Here is a 19,981-nt window from a genome sequence, read left to right as displayed (position 1 = left end):
CATACTGGCGACTGAGATTATAATGAAAAGATGTTGGTTTTGTGTTTATAGAGAAGTTGACGTGTCTCAGACGTCCTCGCTGGCTTCACCCTGAAGTCGTGGTTGCTTCTGACCCTTCGCCCTCGGATCTTCTCGCTCCCTCAGATTGTGATAATAGAGTCATGCTTTGCTTTAATGGGAACTCATTTGGTTTTAATCTCCAGGATGAATGCAGTTCATCACATTTCCACCTGACAGAGCTCTTAAATCGGATCGGCCGGGCGTTGACACCGACGGGATCCTCGGCGAGCACCGGAGACGAGGCTGGTGGAAACACGACGCAGCCATTGTTCTCCTGCGCTGCCATTCAACATCCCCCAGATGAGAATCTACTCCTCAACAATAGGATGTATTCTTTATGATGGAGACAGAAAGCTGATAGATTAATTCAAGAACACATCCGACGCTCTTTGACTGGATTGAAGCGCGGCACTATCTTTACTCACGAAGTCGTTGATTAAAAATGGAGAGGTGCCACTCAGCGGCGACGTGAAAAAATGAGAGGCGCCTCAAACACAATAGAAGAAGAGGAGGAGAGAGGAGAGGAAGAGGAGAGGAAGAGGAGGGTGGACGGATGGAGGTGGATGCAGATTAATTGATGAATTCAGCACCATGAACTGTGTCACTCTTTGTCTGAACTACAATGAAATGAGCCTCCGACACAAATGGAATCCATTTTCAGCCCGACAGTGATTGTCTCTTCTGTGTTATTACACTGATGTCTTTTTTTTTTTCTTTTTTTTTACACCATTGTCTCGGCACGATTCAATTTCATTTTGCAGACGGTCACACACTCGGTCCGACACACAGAAACCAATCGGATATTCTGCACAATTCAATTACTTTGTTGACCGGTGAAAAACAGCCAAACTAAATCATTTACTTAAAGTCTGAGAGGAAAATTTAAATTACAGTTGAATAGAAGAAAAACCTGCTTCTGACTCAAATCATTTGAAGGTAAAGGATCATTCCGGTTTATTTCATCCCATGAACGCTGTCATTGTTCAGGTTATATCTCTAATAAACCTTAATCTCTGAACAGGAAGTAGCTGTGAGCACCTCACTACGTCCATGATTGACTATGGTCGGTGGGCGAACCAAACACTCCTTCCATGGATTCATAAAGCATCACTGCAGCTAGTAATCATCTGGTCCTCAAATACTACATAACCACCTGTTCAAACCTCATTTCCATTCAACATATTCTCTCATACTCAGACACAAGCTGCTGTTCACACTCATTATGGTGGCGGTGAAGTGAAGCCGGTGATTTCCTTCAGCTCGGTTACCGTGGACACCCGCTGGGTCACGACTCCCCTCATTCAACCGGAGTTATAATTCTACAGCAGTCAGCTCTGAAACCGGTCTTGTAATAGATGTTCATATGTTTGAGTGCTTCCAGCTCCTTCAAAATGCATCACAGCAAGAGGTCTGGTCGGGTCCACGGAAACGTCCGAGCTGAATTAATCGTAGGTAATTACTTCTGCGGCCGCTGTGATCTGCAGGTGAGACCGTCGGGTGAAAACCCGTTCTGGAGGAGGATCGACCTTCCTGCTTCCAACCTCAACTTTCTTTGTGCTACAACAGAAGCAGAGCAAACGTTTTATGTGCTTCCTGTTTTCATGCATCGGTTTTGTTATTCGGTGTATAAAGAAGATTACAGCCTCGGCTCGCACGGCCACATCTCCACCGCAGCGTTCACCATCACGACCTCCCGCATAAAGAGCCGCGGCGAATTAAAGCTGCTGTCATACGGCTGTCGTTTCCCTCGCCTGGTTTTTCAGCGCTGATCCCGGTGACACGCCGTAATTGTCTTCCCGTCGCCACAGCAATCCTGCGGGACGGATAAAACTGCTCCCGCCGTGAACCCAAACAAACATGCGTCACATGTTTTCACGCCGTGTCGCCTTTCGCTTGCGGCGCAACTGTGTTTCCTTTTTGGAACTGAAGATCCTCGACGGTGTTAAACCGCCACAGATCATTATGTTTTCAAATCATCTCGTTATCACGAGCGAGATATCTGAAGAAGGCCTGGAGGGGATTCCTTCACGCTCGGCACAGACGTTCTCTCGGTCCGAAGGATGAACTAAATAAATATCATGTTTAAAGATCAGTGTGTCGTCACATCGTCCTCCTTCAGGAAGTCCAACCAGAATAATTCAGTCCAAAGAATATTGTGGAATTTCTATGACTGATTTCCATTTCTTGGAAATACAAGACGACACACAGATAATTTATTCCTGCTCCTGTTTGTGTCCTCCTCTCTACAAACTGAGAGAAAGTGGAGGAGAGGAAGATACGAGACCCCCCCCGGGGGAAATCGGCCCTCGTCGGCGGTGCTGACAACACGCCACCGCCCAGATTAACTCTGAAGAATCCTCCTCTCCACACGCCATTAATCTGAGACGACAGGCAGGAGGCGGGCGGGAGGCGGAGGGTGGGACGGAAACAGGCCGTGACATTTATTTCCTTCGATATTGGCACCACCACCACCATCATCATCGCCTCCTCCTCCTCCTCCTCTTATGTTTTTCAGTGCATGAATAGGCGATGAACTGTGTTCCAGCCTCTGAGTGATTTCCATGAGTCGGTATTACGGCTGTCGTGGACGGTGATGCAGGAGGAAGACAGCAAGTTGTATTGATGCTGTAGAAGTAAGTGGGAGGAAGCTGTGGAGTCCTGAGGCTATTCAGACCCTCGCAATCCACTTCAGTTGTTGTGAACAAGGAGGTAAGCTGTGGGAGGAGAAGACGCTTTGTCAACTCAATTTAGTCTTAAAAAACATTGAATTCAGACAACAAAAAGTATTAAAAAGAAACATCTTAATTATAATTCTTGAGAGCTGTTTTCAACGGACAGTTTGAAGCCTCCAGTCTGACATTTCGTCCGTTGCCATCTCTTTTTGTTGGTGCCAGAAGTGACCATATTTGGACAAGCGGGGGAGGAGTGAGGGTACACCTGGCCCTGCCCACCCATACAGGAAACCTCCCGGCAGCCGAGGACTGTCAATCAAACTAGCCACATCCCCAAACATATCCCTGTTGAGTTTTTTTTGGAGCCAGCCCCTGGTGGCCCTCAGTGGTATCACACTTTATGGCACTTATACACCCAAACGCTGCATCTACTTTTAGATACAGACAGACCCGGAGATGAAAAACATTTTATGGTTGTATTTAGCAAAGAACTTAAATTATCAAATTTTATTTGTTTTTTATTTATTTTTGTGTCGACTGGAAAATCCATCCACCAATTTTCTACCATTTATCTGAATCCTGTTGAAGTGAACATTTGAGATAAGGAGCTTCCTGGGCGGAGCTAAAAATGACAAATCATAAATGATAAATCATCCCAGCAGCTAAAAGTAAACATTCGAAGCCAAAAGACTTGCGACACTCAAAAAGAAGAAAGAGGAGAGGTCGATGAATGGAGACGATAACGATCAGGAACCGATCGCTTCCATCAACGAGGACTCAACAAACCTTTCACTCACCAACAACTCCATGATTAGAGCAAGAAAAGAAGTTTGCTCCCAAGTCTGTTACCACACACACACACACACACACACACACACACACACACACACACACACAGACAGACAGACAGACACACACACACACACACACACACACAGACAGACAGACAGACAGACAGACACACACACACACACACACACACACACACACACACACACACACAGACGGCTTGATGGCGTGCTGCTGCTCAGTTAGTCGGTGTGATGTCACCACAGCGGCGTCGTCATGGTGTCGTCACGGCGTCGTCATGGCGTCGTCACGGTGTCGGGTTACGCAGCGTTCAATAAGAGTGTCTGAAGGTTTAATTATCAGAGCGATCGCCTTAATCACCGAACCGAGCTCCACATCGATCGCTCTCATCTCCTGATCCGTTGGTCACCTTTCACGGAGCACCCCCTCCCCCCTTTAGGACACCCCCCTCCCAACCCCCCCCACCCCCGACCACCGAATTAACTTGGTCTCTCGCGCGTCGGCGTATTAAACGAATCCATCGCCGGTGATTAATCTGTCCGCCGTCCTTGTTGTGCTGAAGGGACTTCCTCTTTGTCTCGGCTCAAAGAAGCAGCAGGCGTGAATAGAAATGAGTTAATCAATTTCAAACACACGGTTGGCTGCCGCGCCGTCGGCTTGGCAACCGTGAGAGGAGATACGAGTTTGTGTGTTTGGGGAGTTTTTATTTAAGATGAAAACACAGAAACGCAGCGTTTCATCACATTGGTGACGTTATGATGCGTTCGCTGTCCTTCTGGTTCTGCCGTCAACTGTCCAACTGAGACAAACCGACAAATGATGCAATCGTTCTGTATTCATTAACGAGCAGTTTCATTCTCTTTCCATCCTCTGACCTCGGTGTGTTTTGGATCAGTTCTTCCAGGTTCTTGTCCATAATTACAGGAAATCCTCATCAAATTTGAGAAAATAAATTAAAGCAATTATCGTTGTGTTGCTGTTGGAAACGCATTGTTGTTGATGTCTTCTGTCTTCTTCCTCTTCGCGATAAACATCCAGATGAGAATAAAATGCAGCTGCTATAAAAAGCCTGTTTTCATCGTACGAACTGGAACTGAAACCGAGACGAACAGAATCACCCGGATGAACGTCGACGCCTCGAGCTGCAATATTTTCATTCCGCGTTTCTTTTTTTGTCAGTCATGGCAGAAAATGTTATTTTCTCTCTATTCGGCATCGAGAATTCGACCTCTCCAGAGGACGACCTCTCCCTGGGACGACCTCTCCAGAGGACGACCTCTCCGTAGGACGATCTCTCCGTAGGATGACCTCTCCGTAGGACGACCTCTCCGTAGGACGATCTCTCCGTAGGATGACCTCTCCGTAGGATGATCTCTCTGTAGGACGATCTCTCCGTAGGATGATCTCTCCGTAGGACGACCTCTCCGTAGGACGATCTCTCCGTAGGATGACCTCTCCGTAGGATGATCTCTCTGTAGGACGATCTCTCCGTAGGATGATCTCTCCGTAGGACGACCTCTCCGTAGGACGACCTCTCCGTAGGACGACCTCTCCGTAGGACGATCTCTCCGTAGGATGACCTCTCTGTAGGACGACCTCTCCGTAGGACGATCTCTCCGTAGGACGATCTCTCCGTAGGATGACCTCCGGAGGATGACCTCTCCGGAGGACGATCTCTCCGTAGGATGACCTCTCCGGAGGACGATCTCTCTGTAGGACGATCTCTCCGTAGGATGACCTCTCCGGAGGACGATCTCTCCTCCAGAGGATTTCTGCACATTTGGCAGAAACGTTCACTTTGACTGAACGATGAACTCACAGGTTTTGGTGTTTTCTACAAAAGACAATAAAAATGGGACAGAAATCTCGGTCTCTTTGTATGTATGTTTGTCCCTCCTACATCTTGACAACCATACGTCCCATCTTCTTCAGATTTGGTGAGTGAATTGCTGAAGCTCACGAAGTGCAATCAAAGAGTTCAGAGTTTGTTCTCGTACGAACAGAGAAACTCAGAACTGTCTCTGCCTGAAGGTCCTCATCGTACCGGAGGACACGAGGACGTCCTGTTACTCTGTCCTTTGGAAGAGGGAAGCCACACACACACACACACACACACACACACACACACACACACACACACACACACACACACACACACACACACACACACGTCCTGCCCAGCAGATGTTGTGAGCAGGTGTTCCAGATGAGTTCGGGCTGTAATTGGAGACCAAGGCCTCGTTGGACAGATTCATTTACCAAATGTTGCAACACGTCTCTCTAATGAAGCCGTCCTGTAAATGCATGTTCACCCCGTCGCCCTCATTAAACACCGCTGCCGCTGCCTCCTCTTCACGGTGAGGACGGCAGCGGCCACTCCACCCCCCCACCCCTCCTCCACCCCACCAGGCAGCCGGGGGAACATTTAATGAGCTGGAAAATGTGCAGTTTAATGTAAAAAAATATTAATTAAATGATGGAAAGCGTGTTTTAAACACATTAAATATTAAATTAAATGTGTGAGACGTACACATCTTTCCACTGTGGGTTGAGTGGAGCCTCTGAAAAATGGCAGGAGGGTATGATTTTTAATTTAGCACTACGTGGGCGTTGCAGGGTGATGTTCAACTCCAGTTGGACTTCGGCCGCCTCTCCGACGGCTACTTAGCTGAAGTGGTATCATGAACATTTCGTTGTTGGAGTAAAGTGAAATGAAACAAAACTAGAAAGTGACATTTGTGCTTTGTGGCCTCATAATGAACCATTATAATAACTATCATAAACACAGTTGGAGGGCTGTTTGTGCAGAGAGAGCTGATCCTCTGCTACAAAAAGCAAGGAGAAATTATCAAGCTCCCTCATTCATTAGAAAAGAAGATTCAAAAATACCTGTATTTGGGGGCGTGTCTGTTTGATTGACAGGCCTGTGGTGCAGTCAGGTTACAGCTATCGGTGGGCGGGACGTAGTATCGTCAGGTTTCCAATCAGATCGGTCAGATCCACCGCTGGCTCCTCCCCCAGCTCGTCCAAATATGGTCACTTCCTGCTCCAAACTGCTCAGAACTAGCAAAGATGGTGACGGTGAATCTAAAACAGCTTTGCTGAAGTTTGATTTTTTTTTTTTAAAGTTCATCCAAAAATGGAAACATCCATCACGCTGTAAACTGTAAATCCAGAAAAACAAAGATATTTTACGTTATTTCGACTGGATGCTGTGACAATGAAGCAGAAGACAGAATCAGATGTGAGCAGCTGTTCTGAGTGAACATGAATCTCTTCATATGAACCCGTCTGGCGGTAAACTCATTATCTCTGTAATCTAAAAGACATGAACTCAATTAAAGGAACACCTAAATCATCCCACAAGCTCACACGGATTTTAGTTTGCCACAAAGCAAAGCAATTCATTAAACTGATGTCAAATATCTCCAATTAGACCAATAAAGCATATTGATCATATTGAACCTGAACAGTCTGCAGACAAAAACTCCCTCTAATTATATTAAAATATTCATTGGTTTCATTTTTATTGAAAAAGTTGTCACTGTCTTGACCCTTAAATTGCAGTCAAGTATTTTTGTTCCATTTTACAAATCACACATTTAGTCTCTAGTGCCGTCCAAAATTATATTTGAATATATTGAGTATGGATGATGAATAATGATTTCAGTAAATAAACAAGTCATATATTTATTTATAGTAATGTAAAAATTTGTACGTAAACAAATAAATATCTAAAATAATAAAAAAATATAAAAATACATATATTAAATATATATATTGGAGTTTTAGCTGAAGAGTCCGACTCGACAAACCGGACGTGTGCAACACGGGAAGAAACCTCGTAGCAACGCTAGGTAGCGAGCTAGCTCACCTCACCTCCGAGCGGGCAGCTAAAGTCGCTAATAATGGTGTTCCTGATGTGTTGTACCGAGCAGAGAACGTCGTAACAACAGAGCACCTGGAACAAATGTAGTTTTTTAGGTCTGTTTTGTAGATTTTGTTATTTAAAAGGCGTTTCTTGCTGGAAACGACACATTTCGATGCCTTTGCAGGAAACCCTGAAGTCTCCGGAGACTCTGCAGTCGATGAAGCCCTGACAGGACAATAACCAGCCCAGAGTAAATATGGTGGATACATCATTGTTCTCCTTCTGTGATCCTAATCATGGCAGAGAGAGATGAAGCGTCGGCCTCCTTTATTGAGGGAAGACCGAGAGGGTTATTACTGAGGGGACGAGTCCTCCGGGCCGCCGCTGGGACTCGTTGGATCCACATCGATCCTGACTTCGTCCTGACACTAATAATTGGCCTCGGCCCTGCGATTGCTCCACCCCCTCCCCCCCCACACACACACCCCCCGACCTGGGGGAAGTCATCATGAGAGGCAGGATGAGCTCAAAGCTGCTGCAGGACATAAATGATTTCCAGAAAACGCTCTTCCTTCAGTTGGAGCGTCGGCGTGCGGTCGGCTCGTTGGTAATCATCCCGAAAGGATTCGCTGATCGATTAATTAAAGATCCATCAGGAAGAAAAAGCAATTTTCATTATCAGTTGCTGCAAGTGAAACTCCATCTCAATTACAATGATCCAGGTTTGTCTTATTGTGTTCTCGTTAAAACACAAACGGATGTCGAACTCATGTCTTCCTCTGACAGTGGAGAGGAAGACGACCGTGTTAATGCAGCTTTCTACGTTATTCACCATAATCATTATTATTATAATGCAATTTGTAATTAATAAAATGCACACGGTCTCAAAGGACTCCCATTTTGATGACTTACTTCGGTCTCCGTCTTCATCGTTCGTCGCCTCCAGAAACGTCTTCGTCCTCTGCGAAAAGAAAACAACCAAACAATAACTTCATTTTGTTGATTTCTCTTTTGTTTGGAACGTCTTTATGCCGTAATACTTTCTGTTGACAACATTTTGGATGATTTTTTCTCAATTTTCCAAGAACAAAGTTTGACTGATGTCGTCAATGGGACTTTTTCAGGGGGGGGGGGGGGGATGACGACCTTAAAACTGATGCTAACTTCTGAGTTAATAACTTACAGATATATTTTTATAACAACAAGTATGACCTTGAAGAGGTTGAGACGGATCTCGTTAGCACCGAAGACGGAGGTGCAACCGCTGCTTTTCTAAATCAGTCAAAAATGTGGCACATCTTTAGATCCATAAAATGTTATTTGTGTTTTATTAAGTTGCTGAAACAACTATGTCTTTTCATATATTGTGTTTAGCTGCATTAATATTAAATTTAGGAAAATGAGTGCTACTTGTGATTGTTGAGTCCTGTTGACCATGAAATGGTTGATGTGAGCCAATCAGAGGCTCGCTAACAGAGCGTCCCTCCCGCTGATCCATTCTAGCTCCAACCATGTAAACATGGCAGGTCTGCTGGAATGAGTCGCATCATTTAACTATCTCTATTCTTTCATAGGCTATTTCTTTAAGTTTCTTTTTATATTTTGTAAATAGTTGTAGATATTTTCTTGTTTATGTTGGGGAGGATCAGCAAAGTAAGAATTTTATTGTGCAGTGTTTTTAATACTGTGACAATAAAACTCTTAATCCCTCTTAAACTGTAAGTAGGCTCATAATAATGATGTTTGATAGACTCAGAATAATTTTCAGTTTGACTGAAAATAAACTGACAGCATAAAAAAAATCTTGTTAATAAATCAAAACATATATTCAGAAACTGTTTTTTTTTAATAATGTCTGTCAACTGCAGTAGATATTTAAATTAAATAAAAGTACCAATACAACAATTTAAAAACATCATATTAGTAAAAATACATAATTACTATTAGTAAAACCTAAACACAACGTCAAAAGAAGAAGTTGCGAATGATGGCGGTCATATTTAAACTTTCAAATTCGTAATGACTGAATTAAAACCACCGTCTTTCTCGAACCTGGTTTTGTTGGCCGAACCACCGACGGGACTCTGGATGTGAAGCCGGTCTCTGGTGGGGGAGTCCGGCGTTTTGTCGACCCTCCAACCACCCCGACCTCCTCCGGCTGACAGGTCATAGAGAGGGCGCGATGTAATGACAAAAAGCACTTTTGTAAACTCCAAACTATTTCAAGCCACATTTAAAGTCTACAATCAGGTTTGATACTCAACAGGTGTTTTGATGAATTCCTGAATTTGCATTTTGTACCTGAAGGTTCGCCGGAGATTTCTCTGCAGAAGGAAAATCACACGTAACAGTAATTTATTGGTAGCTTACACAGATGGAAAGGAGAGGTGGATTTTAAAAGTGATAAACTATTGACAGCCCATATAAAACAAGAAACACAAAACAAAACATGAAGGCTGCCGGACAAAAAACCCTAAAAACCTCCTAAATAAAACTGTAAAACCAGATTAAAAACAACTTTAAAATCTTTTCCTGCCTGTTTGTTTTTTACGACACTGAGTGCTGCTGTGGAACTGGAGATGAATATCACAGTTGTTTCGGCCAATATTGAAAATTAGGAAATGCTTGATTTTAATGTCTTTAAAAAAAAAAAAAAAAAAAAAAAAAAAAAAAAACATTTATTCCCTCGTTGTGGAAGAAAGTTGGAGAAAACTTCATTATTCAGTGTGGGCTTGTTTTTATATCCTGGTGGGGACTTTAACCTGAATGCTCACCGACCCAGGAAGACTCAGCTCGGTGTCTTGAGGGTTTAGACTTGGTTTAATGTTTAGCATCAGATTTACACTAGTGTAAGGATGAAGGTTAGATTAGTGTAACTGCTGGATTTTACCGTTTTGTTCTGTTCTTCATACCGGGAGCGTTTCAGAAGCGTCTATTATATTATATGTTGTATCTATATTTGACTTATAGCCTGTTAGCAACAGGAGAAAACATTTCTTTCTCACTCATCATCGTACAGTGGGTACGGAAAGTATTCAGACCCCTTTAAATTTTTCACTCTTTGTTTCATTGCAGCCATTTACTAAAATCAAAAAAGTTCATTTTATTTCTCATTAATGTACACTCAGCACCCCATCTTGACAGAAAAAAACAGAAATGTAGAAATTTGTGCAAATTTATTAAAAAAGAAAAACTGAAATATTACATGGTCATAAGTATTCAGACCCTTTGCTGTGACACTCATATTTAACTCACATGCTGTCCATTTCTTCTGATCCCCCTTGAGATGGTTCTACTCCTTCATTGGAGTCCAGCTGTGTTTAATTAAACTGATTGGACTTGATTAGGAAAGGCACACACCTGTCTATATAAGACCTCACAGCTCACAGTGCATGTCAGAGCAAATGAGAATCATGAGGTCGAAGGAACTGTCCAAGGAGCTCAGAGACAGAATTGTGGCAAGGCACAGATCTGGCCAAGGTTACAACATAATGTCTGCAGCACTCAAGGTTCCTAAGAGCACAGTGGCCTCCATAATCCTTAAATGGAAGAAGTTTGGGACGACCAGAACTCTTCCTAGACCTGGCCGTCCAGCCAAACTGAGCAATCGTGGGAGAAGAGCCTTGGTGAGAGAGGTAAAGAAGAACCCAAAGATCACTGTGGCTGAGCTCCAGAGATGCAATAGGGAGATGGGAGAAAGTTCCACAAAGTCAACTATCACTGCAGCCCTCCACCAGTCGGGGCTTTATGGCAGAGTGGCCCGACGGAAGCCTCTCCTCAGTGCAAGACATATGAAAGCCCGCATAGAGTTTGCCAAAAAACACATGAAGGACTCCCAGACTATGAGAAATAAGATTCTCTGGTCTGATGAGACCAAGATTGAACTTGTTGGCGTTAATTCTAAGCGGTATGTGTGGAGAAAACCAGGCACTGCTCATCACCTGCCCAATACAATCCCAACAGTGAAACATGGTGGTGGCAGCATCATGCTATGGGGGTGTTTTTCAGCTGCAGGGACAGGACGACCGGTTGCAATTGAAGGAAAGATGAATGCGGCCAAGTACAGAGATATCCTGGAAGAAAACCTCTTCCAGAGTGCTCTGGACCTCAGACTGGGCCGAAGGTTCACCTTCCAACAAGACAATGACCCGAAGCACACAGCTAAAATAACAAAGGAGTGGCTTCGGAACAACTCTGTGACCATTCTTGACTGGCCCAGCCAGAGCCCTGACCTAAACCCAATTGAGCATCTCTGGAGAGACCTGAAAATGGCTGTCCACCAACGTTCACCATCCAACCTGACTGAACTGGAGAGGATCTGCAAGGAAGAATGGCAGAGGATCCCCAAATCCAGGTGTGAAAAGCTTGTTGCATCATTCCCAAGAAGACTCATGGCTGTACGAGCTCAAAAGGGTGCTTCTACTCAATACTGAGCAAAGGGTCTGAATACTTATGACCATGTGATATTTCAGGTTTTCTTTTTTAATAAATTTGCACAAATTTCTACATTTCTGTTTTTTTCTGTCAAGATGGGGTGCTGAGTGTACATTAATGAGAAATAAAATGAACTTTTTTGATTTGAGCAAATGGCTGCAATGAAACAAAGAGTGAAAAATTTAAAGGGGTCTGAATACTTTCCGTACCCACTGCATATTCCAGCTGTCTTCAATCAATAAACACCAATAGACACGAACATCAGCTACATTTCTTCAAATGAAACTCGGCAAGAAAAGTTGTCTAAACAGGAGTTTTATATTCTAACAAAATGTAATAAGTTGGTGCGGTGATTCAGATCAAACTAAGCGTGTAAATAAAGGATGCGAGCCGGCAGCGAAGGTGTTTGTAGGTCTTCTTGTTCCGAGCGCTCTGCACACTCGCAGCTCGCCGGCCTACATGCTGAACGGCTGACTAATAATTGATAAGTCGTTGCTAAGAGCCCCGGAGACGAGAAGTGGATGAACTCCCGCTGCGAAGCGACAGCTCGAGGCAGGTTCATAATACATCTCCGTGACATGTGCTGATGTTGAAGGAGCCGCTCGGCATGGCAGGACCTGGAAACCCTGCGGAGCACCGCCGAGGCACCGAAGGTTCACGGCGAGAGATCTTCATACAAGTCGAAGGGTGAGACGCCATCACGTGTTCGTATCGCATCAATAACACCCACATAATCGATCAATCAAACGTATCTGTGATCAATCAGTGCCAGAAATATCTTCAGCATCATCAAACATCAGAGACGTAATCAGTCGTTTAGTTTAGAGCGTTTATACTGAAACAAACCACGTAAAGTAATGAACACGCTTTCCATGAGCGTTCTACAGATCGACGAGCAAGCAAAGACGCTTTCGCACCATCGTTGTCTTGTTCAACATTTAACGTGCATAAAAACAAAGACAGAAACCAGCGGGACACTTTTAGCCTGGTAAGTGTTAGCATGTAGCTCAAAGCCCTTCAGCAGGTCAGTGGACACGTCGACCTGATGGTGGCGCTAAACATCACCGAAGTCTTGAGGTTTCCGCTGACGGAGACGCTGATGTCTGAACCAAAGCTCATCCTGATGCAGCTACAGTATTTAGATTTAGAGGTTTTGTTTTACCAACAGTTTCACATTTATTAAAATAATTTAATGGAGAAAAAAAAGCAGGAAATGTTTGCAAAGGAACCAAGAAAAGTTTTGCATTTGAACAATTATCAACATGTTTTCCAGTAAATGTTCTGTCATTTGACGGATTGATTGTTTCCACTTTGACTGTATAAACTGTTAATTACTTTTATTTATAGCAAAGCATCTTCACATGATTTTTATATGATATTTTTTTCTGTAGTTGCTTGTTTGTAAATTCTAAATTTGGTTCAGGCCTTAAATCCATTTCTGAGCTGCTGCTCTGATCTGAAGCATCCGGACCTTCAGGCGCCCTTTAACTTCTCGACTTTGCTTTAACATTTTCTCTTGATACCTTTTGTTTTATGTAAAGCACTTTAATTTGCCGTGTTATTAAAATGTTCTGTACAAATAAATCTTTTATACATAGATGCATCATATATTTGAAATGTTGTGTATTTGGTTGTTTTCTGTGGTTGTTTAAAAATATATTATAATAAAAATCTATTTGGTTGGTGTTTTCTGTATTTGCTCATTTTCCATCTTTAAATATAGATACTGTATATTTTCAAAATTTGTACCCAGTTCCTTAATTTGCTTTTGATTTTATTAATTTCCTCTTTTTGATGAAAAGAAACTGTTGCTTTTGTTGAGAAATAGTGAACTCTTGAGCGCACTGCAGGGAAAGTTGTGCGTCCAATTATTTCATTGTAATTTTCCATTAAAACAGAATGAGAACTATCAGGAGACGTATTCATCCAAAGCAATTTACTTGTATTGTAAATTTTCACTGGTCCAATTACACACATGAAAGACTCACACAGCTTAAAACCACTGACCTTGGTAAATATTATAAATTCCTGAAATATCCCAAGACACTTTTTGCCCTGCAGGGTAAGAATATAAAAATTCCTCAAGGCCTTCGTAATCCCCAAATAACATGAACTCAACAGAAAAGCTGCAGCGGTTGGAAGAACGTCGGCGTCGAACAACTAAACAGCCCAGACGAAGTGATAAAAAAGGGCAAATTTATTTAAAGCACTTACATAGAAAAATATGATTGATTTGAGTCAACAATAATAAATAGAGCGCCTGACTATCCCCAGGCCCTGTCGGTACAACAGTACAATCAATATCCAGTTTCACAATACAGCAAAGGCACTAGCATTTACCACAATCAACAAGTCGATGGAGCCGGTGTGGATGGTGGCGGGGGGGGGGGGGGGGGGGTCTCACCACCAACACCACCGCTTACGACCCAACGCTCCGTACCCGACTCTGTTTCTGAATGGAAATCACACCAGATTTGTTTCTCTTCTTCTCTGCTTGCCTTTTTTTCCCGCCAAAATGCAGGTTAGAGATCAAGAAAAAAGACGAATGATAAAAAAACAAAAAAACAAAGTCTGATGTCGGTACGAGCAGCGATGTCTCATCCGAAATTCTCCTCTTCTTGTCCTGTGCTACAGAGGACATCAGAAACATCCGGCTCAGCCTCTGAGGAGCGAGACAAGACAGAGATCTGCACCAAGTAGGCAGAATAATTGGCTTTGGTCAGTTATGATCAGACAGCAGCTTGAGATGATTACGAATTATCCTCCAACATGACGTTTCATTTCATTGCTAATCTTGGACTATTTGGAGGTGTTGGACGGATCAACCAGGCAAACACTAAAAAAAAATAATTACAACAAATATAAATTAAGAAGATGAAAGTCCATTTGAAATTAAAAACTTCAAGAAGAATACAGATCAGCAGGTCGAGTTTTTGCAGTTTCCTGGTGGAACCTCCTGATCTGTATAGTTTGTGTTGATTTCATCCTCAGACCGTAAACTGCAAAACAATGTGTCACCACTTCCTGTTAACGTACGGAAGCCTAAATATGGCAGAAATGCTCGCTGCCATCTTGGTGACATAATTTGCAACCACAGTCTGCAAGTTAGTGAGTGACCTGGGGGGCAGAGACATGGTATTGAAGCCCCGCCCCTGGTCCCGCCCCAATTGTGAGCACATGCACACACAGCCGACATTATCTGGACTGTCATGGTCGCTGTATTTGTGACTTTCTAGAAAAGAATAATTAGTAGCTGCTAGCTGTCAAACACTTTTTCCACATAGATGGGTCACATGTTCTGAGGTTAGCATTGGAGGCGGGGCCTCAACACTATGTCTCCGCCCCCAGTTGCACCAGAACAAGACGCCAATTGAATTTTTTTAATATCATCTGAAGAATGTCGTCAATCGGCACCAAATTTCAATAGCTCGGCTACGTCCACGCTAGCATGCTTTAATACTCAAATATTTTTCCACACGCAGGTTTGATTTGCTCGGCCCCGCCCACGAAGACAAAATCACTCAGTTTAAATGCAGACAATCTGAGATTAAACGCCGTGTTTCACTCTTTCAACTGATTTCTGGCCTCAGACCTGTCAGAGTTACATTTTAAGGTAACTGAGGCGTTTCAGGACATTCAACAAAATAAGGGAAGTACCTTTTTTTCTCAAGCTTTCAGTCACATTTCACGGCCTTCGTCAACATATGGAAGGATTTTTCTTTTTGTTAAAATGGGCTTTAAAAACTTTTTATTGAACAAATGCTTCCAGAATAGTTTTGGAAAGAAATATATCGTCCTGGAATCGACATCAGCCCGAGTTACAAAAACAAATTATTCTTGGACTTCAATCTGAAACACAAAGAACTGATGATACATTTGACTTTTACCTGCAAAAAGGTTTGAATTTTGTAATTTCAGCTGGACTTTACAAGACATGGGGATTGTGGGTGAAATGGTTCAGTAGTTCGCACATTAAACACACATTTGAGACACACAAACACAACAAATTAAAATAAAGCTTCTTTCCTTCGTCACCATCCCATTTTAGAGTTAATAAGAACGCGTCGTGTTGGTCCAAGTCGAGAAAGATTCTTCTGATCATTAAGAGAATTTTGATGCTTTCAGAGGGATGAAGACGGAAACGCAACGTGAAGCGCAACTGTTCAACATGCAGGACAAGAGCGAGCATGACACCGATGACACGCAGCACGCGTGTTGAAGACGTGCTGTATGATGCAGCTGGATCTCTCCCACACACACACACACACACACACACACACACACACACACACACACACACACACACACACACACACACACACACACACTCTCGAAGCACATCCCTGAAGCCCACAGAAAGAGTGAAATTATTTGACCGGGACGCGACGGATGTTTTTTAAAAGACGTCAGAAAATATAGAAAGACAAAATAAATTGATTCTTATGTAAAGCCGTAATAAAAAAAAAGTTGTAAATGTTCATTATCATTGGTTCTGATTTACACTGGAAAAGAAAAGAAAAGATAATTAAATATCTTCGTTAATATCATGAGAGTGATAAGGCTTAAATCTTTCTCCAGTTCGACCGGCATCCCAAACGTGACTCAAATGCAACGTTTCTCCCGAAAAGGTCGTTTCCAGACCGACTGGTTCTTAAGAGTCTTCTGGAAAAAAAAAAAAGCCCTGATTGTCAGAACAAATTGTAAGAATATGGTTGTTGTTTCCTGCCTTAAAGCTCGTCTCAACGGTATCCACACTTGTCCCTTTCTCAGGTGAAGAAATCCGCCGTCCTGTTCCGGGTTTTCGTCTCTGCACCTCGACTGGAGAATTAATGCACGGGAGCCCGAGAACGCTCGAAGGGCTGTAAAGCTTTACCGTCACGTCGGCGCCGCCGCGACCCAGCTCCGGTTGTCGGTGCGCGTCCGACGGGTTCGCCGGCTCTCAGCGGTTCCCGGCTCTTTAGATGTTCCTCTGGGCCGTGAGGTACTTGAGCGCCGCCGAGCCGTACTTCCTGGACAGGTCCTGGTGGAACTCGTCCTTCAGCGTGTTCAGACAGTTGCGGTAGCTGGAGCTGGAACGAAACTTGGAGATATCAAAGCTTGGAGCGTGCGGCATGTGTATCATGAACGCGTTGGGGAGGACCATCAGGTCGTACTCCTGAAAAGAAGAAGAAGAGACGGGTTTAGGAACACGTACAGCTGCTCTGGTTCTGCTGTTTGAGTTTGTTCGTGCACATTTCCAGGTCTACATTTTCTCTCTGCTGGCGATCTACGCTTTACAGTCTGATAAACGCTTATCTTGTGCTAAACCTCCAGGAGGCCTCGTGGGCCTGATGACCTGCGGACACACCTGAGCATCCAGCTCCATGACGTGGGACACCTTGTTCCAGCCGAAGCCCACGAAGCGCTGGTCGTACTCCGGACAGTCGCGTCTCACCACCACGTACGGCTCGAAGTCCGGCTCCCACTCCACCTTGTAGGGTGTCGTGGCCGTTCGCCACTTGGCATAGTTGGTGGGAGCGTGACCCTTCGGCCACACGTGGTACCTGGAGGACGCAGGAAGAGAAGGAAGTAGTTCACCACCCGTTTTCCTCCAGAAGGACTCGCTGCTGTAAGAAGTCTCTTCGTCGGGGTACCTGAAGGTGTAGAGAGTCCCCATGTCCAGCATGGAGAGCAGCTCGGCTTTGGATTTGGGGAAGGACAGACGGTAACGAAGCGTCTCGAAGGCCGGAACCACCAGAGCCTTCTTGGTGTGAGCCATGTCCAGCTGCACCACCGACTTCCTGCGTTTACACCGAGAGGAAAAACCAGCGTACGAAGCAATTTAATACCATCAGAAACAAATAAAATACCTAAAACTTCCACAGCCGACAAATTTCTAATGAAAGCTTTCACTCATTCTGGTTTTAGTCTCTTTTACCTCTCGCAGGACGGCCGGACCTACCTGAGGTAATCGTAGAGGCCGTACATCGGCAGGAAGTCCACGTCGGTCAGGAACACGTAGGGCGTGTTGGCGTTCTTCAGCGCCACGTTCCTCACCAGGTTGACCGGGTAGAACTGGCCCTCCTTGTAGACGATGTGGTAGCCGACGTTCTTGCGGCTCTTGAGGACCTCGGAGGCCTGAGCGTAGCGCAGGAACTGCTGCGCCTCGGCGTCGGACATGTAGAGCGCCAGGCTGATGGGACCCTCCCAGTGTTTACAGATGGCCTCCAGCATCTGCAGCCTGCAGGAGGTCCACGGAAAGTCACGTTAATGAGGAAGACTACGACCACGTCAGCGCTGCAACGCAAGATATCTTCTTTATTATAAATTCACCATTTGTTTAGTGAATAAAATAAATAAAACAGGTCGAGGTAGAAGTCACAAGGCGAGAGAAGCAAGTTCAAATGTGGTCGTAATTAGGGATGTAAACGTGTTTATCTCTTCTGTAAACATGTTTATTTCTTTGTAAACATGTTTATCTCTTCTGTAAACATGTTTATTTCTTCTGTAAACATGTTTATCTCTTCTGTAAACGTGTTTATTTCTTCTGTAAACATGTTTATCTTTTCTGTAAACGTGTTTATCTCTTCTGTAAACATGTTTATCTCTTCTGTAAACATGTTTATTTCTTCTGTAAACATGTTTATCTTTTCTGTAAACGTGTTTATCTCTTCTGTAAACATGTTTATCTCTTCTGTAAACATGTTTATTTCTTCTGTAAACATGTTTATTTGAAGATATTTCTAGTTTCTGAGCAGCACAGTTGAAACAGTCTCCGGTTGATTGGACCTGCAGCAGCTCCGGTTCAGTACCTGTCCATGGAGAGCTGAGCGACCAGCGTGACGTCGGTGTCGTCCTTGGTGGGCATGTACTCGTACTGCAGGAAGTAAAGGTGCACTCGGTGCACCGTCAGCCGCTCCCGCCGGAAGTCGTAGCACTGATCGTCCTCATCGAGCTCCTCGAGAGCCGCCTGCAGCTGCAGGAAAAACAGGAAACAGGAAACAGGAAGTCTGTCAGAGAAGTCCGTTCCTCTGTCTCCTCAGGATCTGTGCTGGTTTTCCAGAGACGCTGGACTTCGGTTGCGTCTGCGTGCGTCTCACCTGCACGCTCTCCGGACTGGCTGGACTCGGGCATCCGAACAGTTCCCTCCTCAGCAGGTTCCCGTCGTACTCCAGGAAGGTCAGGTAGAGGTTACGGAAGAACTCCACGTGTTTGTTCTTCACGCGCAGCTTCTTCGGAGAGTTCCAGTGGATCACCTGAGAGGACGGGAAGGTTTTTATTCACAACAAATCCAACCTGAATCTGTGGTTTCAACACAACTACAGACGTGTGTGTGTTCCTGAGTGTGTACCTTGAGGTCGGACACCTCGGTGTAGCACTGCTCTGAGCGAGTGTGATCGGACAGCTGGACGTTCCAGAAACATGGCAGCTGGTGGACCAGGACCGGGTTCTGTTTGATGAAGGCATTGAAGATGTCCTGCACACACACACACAGCTTTAAAAACATATGTGATTGATGTTTTCTGCCTTTTGTTCCCTGGAGAAGAGATGCAGCGATAGTAGTGCCATAATAAAGAATAAATCTGTAAAAGAATAAGGAAATAAATGTAGAAATATAAAGACAAATAATAAAGTTTAAAAGAGTATTGTCTTTGTTTTCCCATATTGCTTTTGCTATGAAGAACAACAAGCTGAGAGCCGGTTGGAGGCGTGTCTCACCTGATCGGCGAGCGACGTACTGAGCATGCTCATCAGCTCCCTCTCCGCCGTCAGCCGCCACATCTGCTCCCAGCCGATCCTCCGGAGCCGCTCCAGGTAGAGGAGGATGACGCCTGGCAGAGACGAAGGACACCGAACTACACGTCACCGCTCATTAAACTGCAGGAGCTTCTGAGAAGATCTGTCCAGAAAACAATCAGCTCACCTGTGTTGAAGCCTCGTCCCAGCGCGGGCCAGGGTTTGTGGTTCTTCCACAGGTTGCCCAGGTACCAGTCGCTCTGGTTCTCCACCAGACCGATCACCTGCTTATCTGAGAACACAGCGACCAGCAGCCGTCAGCTAACGTCGGGGAGTCCATTTCAACAGGAATGTTGTTTTCAGGAAAACTAGATATTGCCGCTCAGGATGGGAGTTAAAGTTAATTATTGTTAAAAAA

The 19,981-nt window shown here is 44.3% G+C and overlaps 1 protein-coding gene across 2 annotated transcripts in view; it reads right to left on the bottom strand.

The window, feature by feature from the left end:
• Nucleotides 1–14,023: 14,023 nt before the first annotated feature.
• The window catches only part of large2 (LARGE xylosyl- and glucuronyltransferase 2), a 61,194-nt gene continuing 55,236 nt past the window's right edge, over nucleotides 14,024–19,981 (bottom strand). For both annotated transcript variants that reach the window (XM_069139623.1, XM_069139624.1), the window contains exons 8-16: nucleotides 19,751–19,855; nucleotides 19,546–19,658; nucleotides 19,178–19,303; nucleotides 18,927–19,082; nucleotides 18,639–18,802; nucleotides 17,789–18,067; nucleotides 17,481–17,627; nucleotides 17,195–17,390; nucleotides 14,024–17,002 (exon numbers count right to left, since the gene is read on the bottom strand). In XM_069139623.1, coding sequence (XP_068995724.1) covers nucleotides 16,805–17,002; nucleotides 17,195–17,390; nucleotides 17,481–17,627; nucleotides 17,789–18,067; nucleotides 18,639–18,802; nucleotides 18,927–19,082; nucleotides 19,178–19,303; nucleotides 19,546–19,658; nucleotides 19,751–19,855 — 1,484 coding nt within the window. In that variant the 3' untranslated portion in view covers nucleotides 14,024–16,804. The remainder of the gene's footprint in view (nucleotides 17,003–17,194; nucleotides 17,391–17,480; nucleotides 17,628–17,788; nucleotides 18,068–18,638; nucleotides 18,803–18,926; nucleotides 19,083–19,177; nucleotides 19,304–19,545; nucleotides 19,659–19,750; nucleotides 19,856–19,981) is intronic.

The sequence above is a fragment of the Embiotoca jacksoni genome, unplaced genomic scaffold, assembly GCF_022577435.1.
Source record: "Embiotoca jacksoni isolate LCO1_2020_lvr unplaced genomic scaffold, fEmbJac1.0.p SCAF_84, whole genome shotgun sequence".
Lineage (NCBI taxonomy): Eukaryota > Metazoa > Chordata > Actinopteri > Embiotocidae > Embiotoca > Embiotoca jacksoni.
This window is presented reverse-complemented; position numbering and strand designations above follow the sequence as displayed.